The sequence below is a fragment of the Pavona decussata genome, unplaced genomic scaffold (genome assembly GCF_977016875.1).
Source record: "Pavona decussata unplaced genomic scaffold, jaPavDecu1.1 SCAFFOLD_273, whole genome shotgun sequence".
Classification (NCBI taxonomy): domain Eukaryota; kingdom Metazoa; phylum Cnidaria; class Anthozoa; order Scleractinia; family Agariciidae; genus Pavona; species Pavona decussata.
The window spans coordinates 388,364-397,170 of record NW_028145675.1 but is presented as its reverse complement, the minus strand read 5'-3'; the positions used below and the strand labels follow the sequence as shown (position 1 = coordinate 397,170).

The following is an 8,807-nucleotide window of genomic DNA, read 5'->3' as shown; positions in this document are numbered from 1 at the left end:
ATAGCCACATTCACACCAATAAAACATGTTTAATTAAACTAGTTTAAACAAAATGAAAATTGGTAAAAGAAAGCTGAACCATTGGGTTTGACATAGGATTCAACTAAATCTTAATTTATGCTTTCATTCGTCCTAAATCTGTAGGCGACAAAAATCCGAAAGCAGCTTTTATGAAGGAAACAATTACTAAACAGCTTTTAAACGTGTTTAAGCCTTGGTGTGAATGGGGCATATGTCAATTAGAGAGATTTAGAACCGCGTTTACGGCAAACGGAAACGTGAGATTCGCGTTTGGATGAATATTGTTGAATAAAATAATAAAAAAAAAAAAAAAAAGAGAGAAGATAGATGTGAGTAGTGCAAAAATAATTCTGACCTTTGATGCTAACGTAAGACTACTCAATTTTACTGAGAACTGAAAACAGCGAATGGAAAATATAATATAACATCGTCACGTGGTCATTTTTGCTAAATCTTTCTATTGTGTGCCTGCTATGTCGATCGCGCGTGGCCTCACGTCTGAGAAACGCCCGATCACTTGCTTGATTTTGGGCTAAAAGGATACCTTTGTGACTTGGGATAGGGGTGGGGAGGGGGGAGGCATAACTTTGCGTTTGTTAATGGCCAAAAGATACACCTTACAGGAGCAGAATTATTGTTAAAACTGAACAGCAGTTTTAATTTTATCAACCCAAAGAAAGCAGGGGAGAGCAGGGATGGTGCAGTGGGGAGAGCACTCGCCTTCCACCAGTGTGGACCGGGTTCGAGTCCAAAACTCGGCATCATATGTGGGTTGAGTTTGTTGTTGGTTCTCTTTCTTGCTCCGTAAGGTTTTTGTCCGGGTACTCCGGTTTTCCCCTTTACTCAAAAGTCAACTTTTTCAAATTCCAATTTGATCTGAAAACTATCCCCATTTAGTACTCTACGCTAAATACATTGACACTTTAAAATGGTTATTTATTGTTTTAACACTACACTGCTTGATTGGTCCAACATTTTACAGAACAAACTTGCAGCATCGATAAGCGTAGCGAACTTTGGCTGCGTTGAAGTCTCCTTCCCTCCTGAGCACGAATTGCGCCAAGAAATAGGGCTGTGAACAATCCACGTTCTGCCTGTCTAGGTACATTATGGGTAGATCGGATCCGAGATCAAAAGGAGTGCTGGTATCATAACACTCAACTCTTGCGCCACTCAATTTGTTACTGAGATCCTACAAAGAACGTTGGAGAAGAACTATTATGATTGCGAAACAGGACGGGGAGGAAGCGTGGCAGAGCGAATAGGGCGCCGGACATGAAATCCGGAGGTCCTGGGTTCAAGTCCCGTTCTGACCGCTAGCTGGAGTCGTTTCTTGATAGCCCCTAGTTCAACTCTTTGGCCACGCTTGTAAAGAGTCAGCTGGTCTGCTTTCTGCCGGTTGGGATTTTCAACCATGCTACGTTAAATTTAAATGATTGTTTTGTGAAGTTTAATGCTCGGCCCACCAGCACTTGTGCCATAACACTGCCGACGGTAAACTGAACAAAGCCATCATTTATTAGCTAAAAATAGAGGACAGTGCAGTGGTTGTAACATCAGCTTAATATGACCAGATGACTTTCAATCAGCTATGCTCTTGTCGTTTGGGACTCCTTTCACAGCTTAAATAGCAAAGAAGGAAAGGTACACTAACCGTCCAAAACTATATGACACTCCCGCGGTGTTCTATCAAACGTTCTGAGGCCAGATTTACGAACCCTTGCTGAATTAAGATTATCCAAAGTATTGTCTCTTAACCATTATGTATTGTAATTGGCACAATAGACTTTAGTTCAGAAACAATAATTAGGATACATCTAAACTTGGGGGGGGGGGGGGGGGCATTAATCTGGCCCCTGGGGCCTTTTTCTCGAAAGTCCCGGTCACTTACCGGGCCCGATAAGTGTCTTTAGTGATAAATGTTTCTGAAAAGTAGTCAATTTTTGTTAGCTTTGAACACTAAGTTTTAAAATCTTACTCACATCTATGAAAACATGGGCCAAGTACCATGTCTGTAGTCACTCCGGTGTAATCGGCAAATAAGCATCTAAGTCACCGGTAAGTCACCGGGACTTTCGACAAACAGACCCCTGGCCTGTTGCCGAAGTAGATAGTGACTGAATTGCTCAAATTATTGTACCTTTTGGGGTCATGGGCTCCTGATATACGACGACTGTTACTGAGAAATAAAGATAGATAGATACGTTTATTAAGACACTACATGGCAGTATAAACTGAATTGCGTAGAGAAAAAAATTACAGACTATTTACAAATGTATATACTAGAAATCAATAATCAAAATATATAAAACTAAGCTATTTACACATCTTCATAGTTTCACTAGTTTAGCGAGGGCCTATGGGAGTTGCGCTCCTTTCATAATGAATGACTCGGCAAAACACTTGGTCTTGGCAACCGGGACTCTGAATTTCCTGTTTTTCCGCAGATTGTAATTGGAGTTTATTCTAGGTGGCACTAGCTTGTTAAGTTTATTGTCAGGGTTTTCAGAGATAGCACTAAAGAGATTGATGGAAAGCTGTCTTTGGTGGTCCTGGATGGACTCTATACCCGCCTCGACAAGTGCTTCAGCATAGGAAAGCCCCGGATAGATGGTGAAAAGTGCGCGCTTTTGGATCCTTTCAACTTTTGCAGATTAACATCGGCAAAGCAGTCTATTTAAAAAACAACCTAAACAACATAACATGAAGAAACGAAAATTATTAGTATAGATTTTGGCCTAAAGGCCTTGGTTTTGGAAACAACTGCAATATTTAGAATGTTTTACCTGGTTAGTACACTCGCTTGTGGCCAAGCGGATGGAGAAAAATACCAACACGGTCGTGAACAAGCGAAACATTTTCGTCTTCACTCCTCTCAGACGTTAAACTAGTGAAAATAAGAATGGACAAGGATATGTGATGTGATGAATGGCTTCCCTGGATAAATAAAGTTACTTACTTACTTTTCGTCACTTACATACTTATTATTTCCGAGTTGCTTTGAACCTCATAATGAAAGGGAGGCTTCGTGCATAGTCAGTTTTATTATGAAAATTTTGCTCTCCTGTGATATACGTAATTTCGTGTGTCGCGGAGAAATATGTCAGAGCGCTTTAAACAAGTAACGACCTCGAAAGATCGTCTCCAGCTTTTCTGCAATAAAACTGTGCTTTGTTATCAATGTGTTGAACAATAAAGCAATTATCTTGGTCAATCTTGCATGCAGAATATCCCCTGAATTTAGCCAACTCTTCGGCTAAGTATCAGGCGATATTCCGCGCGATTTCGCAGGATAATTGTTAAAATTCGTATCCTCAGTATTGCTGGGGAGAAAACGGGCGTCCTAATTGTTTTTTTTCACGGGAGACAACCATAGTTAAGGTACATGTAAGGCTAAATAAGAGAACAATATTCAATGATCAGGGAGTAGTCTTTCAGCTTACAGTATTATAACTGATCAAGGTTTTTCTAATAATTCTATATTTTTAAATTTTTCTAATGTTTTTTTTCTAATAATTCTAAGTTTTCTTATTTTGCCGAAGGGCAGCAGCCAACCACCTGCGTAGGGTTGGAATTTAGTTGGAAAGAGACCGTTGCAAAGCTACAATTTTAACAAAATTTTGACACCATTATTAAGGACCCAGAACACCGTGTGAACTGGTTAATACCATTTAGTGGACCGTCACGTTACACTCTAAGGTGCAACAGGCGTTTTACCGTACCCAAATGCAAGACAGATCGTTTTAGAAATAGTTTTATTATTAGATCCTGTATTGATAATGTATATATATAGATTCTTAGTTTCCCTTTTTATCATATTTTTTATATCTTTATTTATTGTACCTAGTTTTATACGTACTTTTTATCGATTTTATTAATTGTAAATACGCAATTTGCCATGTATTGATTATTAAACTATCTATCTATCATATCATCTATCAAAGTAAAGGCAAAAAAATTAATTAATAAATAAATAGAAATAAAAATAAAATAAGAATACAGTGAATTTTTTGACTAACCAGGATTTGATGAAGGGTACCAACCGACTGAAGATGTGAGTTAGTACTGAGGAGACACGAAATCCGCGACCTGATTGAATTTGACATTGTCATTTTGTGTGCAATGATAGGAGGAATGGAGGCTGCAGTTAAACAGCTGAAAAAACTATGACAAATAAATAAATAACAATTAAAAAAAATTAATTAAATTTCTGTAACACTGCTTTTTTCTGTGTTCATTGATAACAGAATTATTGTATAGTTCGATGATGATAAGTTGCGGACTGATGGATAAAACACATCCGACGACAAAACATGTGGTCTCATTAACGCAGCTATTCTATTTTTCAAAGATAAACATAATTAAACTAAGGCAACAGAAACGGTGCCATTGTTTGTTTGATATATTGATTAACGAGGCCCTTTCGTTCACTACCTATAATTATTAACTTTGTGCCGTAGAGCACTAAGCCAAGCTAAAGTTCGCCTAAACGTTTTGATGACTATGCTTGTCTCTGAATATGACTCTGATTTGGATGTTCACTGGATAACGTTAGCTCGTATTTGCACTAAAAGCAAAAAGTCATCTCAAAATTTCCTAACCGCACTGGAAAACTAATTTCTTTCGTTTTCTTGGGGCAAATATTTCGTTATAAAAGGGAAAAAAGATCAGCTAGCATTTTTGTATAACCAACAACGGTTAGTAAATTGGGGGAATAAAATCCCGTTTGCTTAATTTTCTGCAACTCGAATTTACAGCGAAAGCATCAGAACAGATCGATTTGTATTAGTTTACTCTAATATGTTTCGAAATTAAAAGGGCAGAAAACGATATGGGAACACAGGACACAAAGTTGAAATTATTTTGCTTAAATGTTCTCGTTGGGTTTCCTTGATAGAAGATGGACCCTTTCACAGATCGCCCCTATTTATGTCTTCATCTCTTTAGTTTTGATAAAATTTTCTTCCACTGAGTCCCGCCAGAGTTCATTTATTTTGTGTATTCGGATACTGTAACAGTACTTCGAGAACTATTAGTTTTTTTTATTGTTTATTTCAGCACCAGTTCACTTCTCAAGTATAGCAGAAAAAATGTATCGCCTGTTTTACGCGTTGGCTTTTCGCGCTATGTTCTTCACCACATCCTGTCATGCCAATCAAGCGGTAACGTTCTCTAAGCGCCAAGTTTTTCAACGTTTACTTATTAGTTTCTAGTTAATATTCCGTAAAATCCACACTTCCCCACCCCCTCCCCTTCGATATACGTCTTTTTTACGGAAGTCGGATGACTCCAGGATAAATGAACGTTATGACTTATAGTTTATTTTAGGTATTGTTAAAACCGAACAATCAGTTTTACTTTTATCAGACCCCAAAAAAGTAGGGGAGAGCAGGGATGGTGCAGTGGTGAGAGCACTCGCCTTCCACCGATGTGGCCCGGGTTCGTGTCCAAGACTCGGCGTGGCAGGGGCACCCAACAGATCGTTTCGGTAAATTATTTGTTCGGAAGGCCCTTTATCCCCTACAATTTTCTGAAGGGAATTTTCACCTCGAACTTTCGTGATATGGGAAATTTAAGGCATGTCTTTATGTTACTTTTCTTATATACCGTAATTTCCTTTTGTTGTAAACCATTGAAATAGTGCATAATAATAAAAACCTTAAACCTTAACCTTAAACCTTAGTGTTTTCGGATTGATAAAAATGTCGTTACGGGGACCGAAAAAAGGACAGCTAAGATTTCGGAAAGAAAATAAGACCTAAGGTTTTCGGGAAATGGACAAAGATGCCCTAGTAATTTCGAAAAGTCTCAGGTTGCCCTAGAATGACCGAACAGATAAAAATATTATAGCGCTGCCTAAAATGAACCTACAAAGCTTTATAGGCACTCCAGATAGCCGCAAATAGCGTTTCAAAGCATCTGAGAGAAAACTGTCGTTGGGTGCCCCTGATGTGGGTTGAGTTTGTTGTTAGTCCTCGTCCTTACTCCGTGAGGTTTTTCTCCGGGTACTCCGGTTTTCCCCTTTACTCAAAAGCGAACTTTTTCAAATTCCAATTTGATCTGAAAAATATCCCCATTTAGTACTCTACGCTAAATACATTGACACTTTTAAATGGTTATTTATTGTTTTAACACTACACTGCTTGATTGGTCCAACATTTTACAGAACAAACTTGCAGCATCGATAAGCGTAGCGAACTTTGGCTGCGTTGAAGTCTCCTTCCCTCCTGAGCACGAATTGCGCCAAGAAATAGGGCTGTGGACAATCCAAGTTCTGCCTGTCTAGGTACATTATGGGTAGATCGGATCCGAGATCAAAAGGAGTGCTGGCATCATAACACTCAACTCTTGCGCCACTCAATTTGTTACTGAGATCCTACAAAGAACGTCGGAGAAGAACTATTATGATTGCGAAACAGGACGGGGAGGAAGCGTGGCAGAGCGAATAGGGCGCCGGACATGAAATCCGGAGGTCCTGGGTTCAAGTCCCGTTCTGACCGCTAGCTGGAGTCGTTTCTCGGTAGCCCCGAGTTCAACTCCTCGGACACCTTATAAATAGTCAGCTGGTCTGCCTCCTGCCAGTTGGGATTTTCAACCATGCTACGTTAAATTTAAATGATTGTTTTGTGAAGTTTAATGCTCAGCCCACTAGCACTTGTGCTATAACACTGCCGTCTGCTAAAAACAGAGGACAGTACAATGGTTGTAACATCAGCTTAATATGACCAGATGACTTTCAATCGCTATGCTCTTGTCATTTGTGACTCCTTTCACAGCCTCTCTCTTCAAATGGCGTGAAATCTTACTGGTAATTCTCTGTTAACATAAGGAAAATTGTATTTGAAACAGAATAATCAAATTTTTGCGTCAAAAATATAATTATCTTACCCGAACTTTCTTTTCCAGGTCGTTAATTTTGATAACAAGGTCTTCAAAGTTCTAACAAAACAACAAATATATGACAAGTAGTAATAAGAAATAACCTTCAACTCTTGCAGATTAATATCGACAAAGCAGTCTATTTAAAAACACCTTAACAACATAATATAAAGAAACTAAAATTATTAGCATAGGTTTCGGCCTAAAGGCCTTGGTTTTGCAAACCACTGCAATATTTCGAATGTTTTACCTGGTTAGTACACTCGCATGTGGCGAAGCAAATGGAGACAAATACCAACACGATCGTCAACAGGCGAAACATTTTCGTCTTCACTCCTCTCAGACGTTAAACTGGTGAAAATAAGAATAAACAAGGATATGTGATGTGATGAATGGCTACCCTGGTTAAATAAAGTTACTCACTTACATTTCGTCACTTACATACTTATTATTTCCGAGTTGATTATGAAGGGGAGGCTTCGTGCATAGTCAGTTTTATAAAAATTTAGTTACCCTGCGATAAACGAAATTTCGTGTGTCGCGGAGAAATATGGCAGAGCGCTTTAAACAAGTAACGAGCTCGAAAGACCGTCTCCAGCTTTTCTGCAATAAAACTGTGCTTTGTTATCAAGTTGTTGAATAATAAAGCAATTATCTTAGTCAATCTTGCATGCGGAATACGGCTTCTGATTTTAACCAACACTTCGGCTAAGTATCAGGCGATATTCCGCGCGATTTCGCAGGATAATTGTTAAATATTCGTATTCTCGGTATTGCCGGGGAGAAAACGGGCGTCCTAATTGTTTTTTCACAGGGACAACCATAGTTAAGATACCTATAAGGCTAAATAAGAGAACAATATTCAGCGATCAGGGATTGGGTTTTGAAATAGTCCTTTAACTTATCATAACTGACAAGATTTTTTCTTATTTTGCCGTAGGGCAGCAGCCCACGACTTGCGTAGGGTTGGAAAGTAGTTGGAAAGAGACCATTGCAAAGCTACAATTTTAACAAAGTAAAGTAAAAAAAAAATAATAACAAAGAAATTAATAAATTAATAAAAAGAGTACAGTGAATTTTTGGATTTACCAGGATTTGATGAAGTGTACCAACCGATTGAAGATGTGAGTTAGTACTGAGGAGACACAAAATCCACGACCTGATTGTTTTTGACATTGTCATTTGGTGTGCAATGATAGGAGGAATGGAAGCTGCAGTTAAACAGCTGAAAAAACTATGACTTAACACCGCTTGTTTCTGTATTCATAGATAACAGAATTATTGCATTATTGTATTATTATTATTATTATTATTATTATTATTATTATTGTTATTATTATGATTATTATCATTATTATTTTTTGATGATGATAAGTTACGGACTGATGAATGAAACACACCCAACGACAAAACATGTGGTCTCATTAACGCAGCCATTCTATTTTTTAAAGATAAACATAATTAAACTAAGGCAACAGAAACGGTACAATTGTTTGTTTGATATATTGATTAACGAGGCCCTTTCGTTCACTACCCATAATTATTAACTTTGTGCCGTAGAACACTAAGCCAGGGTAAAGTTCACCTAAACGTTTTGGTGAATATGCTTGTCTCTGAATATGACTCTGATTTGGATGTTCACAGTATAATATTAGCTCCTAGTTGCACTAAAGGGAACATGGTACAAAAGCCCAGAACCCTCTATGCTGAGGTAAACAAAGAAGACTAAACACACTGATTGTTGTGGCAAAACTTGGGTGGCAGGGAAGGTAGAGCCTACCCACTCATAGTAGAGTAGTGGTGTCTACCTATGTTAGAGTGTAACATAGATGGGTGCCCCCCTGGGAGGATAATAGGTCAGAAGCTACGATGGGACCATCTTGGAGAGATCCAGGCCTAATGGAGGA

General features: G+C 38.4%; 1 protein-coding gene across 1 annotated transcript; it reads right to left on the bottom strand.

The window, feature by feature from the left end:
- Positions 1 to 6,116: 6,116 nt before the first annotated feature.
- On the bottom strand, positions 6,117 to 8,071 carry LOC146455479 (uncharacterized). Its single transcript, XM_085094159.1, has 4 exons — positions 7,990 to 8,071; positions 7,151 to 7,251; positions 6,910 to 6,960; positions 6,117 to 6,397 (listed from the first exon to the last, which is right to left on the bottom strand). Exons 2-4 carry the CDS (start codon positions 7,220 to 7,222, stop codon positions 6,182 to 6,184), a joined length of 339 nt encoding a protein of 112 aa, XP_084950285.1. The 5' UTR covers positions 7,223 to 7,251; positions 7,990 to 8,071; the 3' UTR covers positions 6,117 to 6,181.
- Positions 8,072 to 8,807: the final 736 nt, after the last annotated feature.

Coding starts and splice junctions, on each gene's coding strand:
- LOC146455479 (XM_085094159.1), bottom strand. CDS start 7,222: ATGTTTCGCCTGTTGACGATCGTGTTGGTATTTGTCTCCATTTGCTTC. Junction 6,961..7,150: donor CATGCGAGTGTACTAACCAG/GTAAAACATTCG, acceptor TTGTTTTGTTAG/AACTTTGAAGACCTTGTTAT. Junction 6,398..6,909: donor ACCTGGAAAAGAAAGTTCGG/GTAAGATAATTA, acceptor CGTTCTTTGTAG/GATCTCAGTAACAAATTGAG.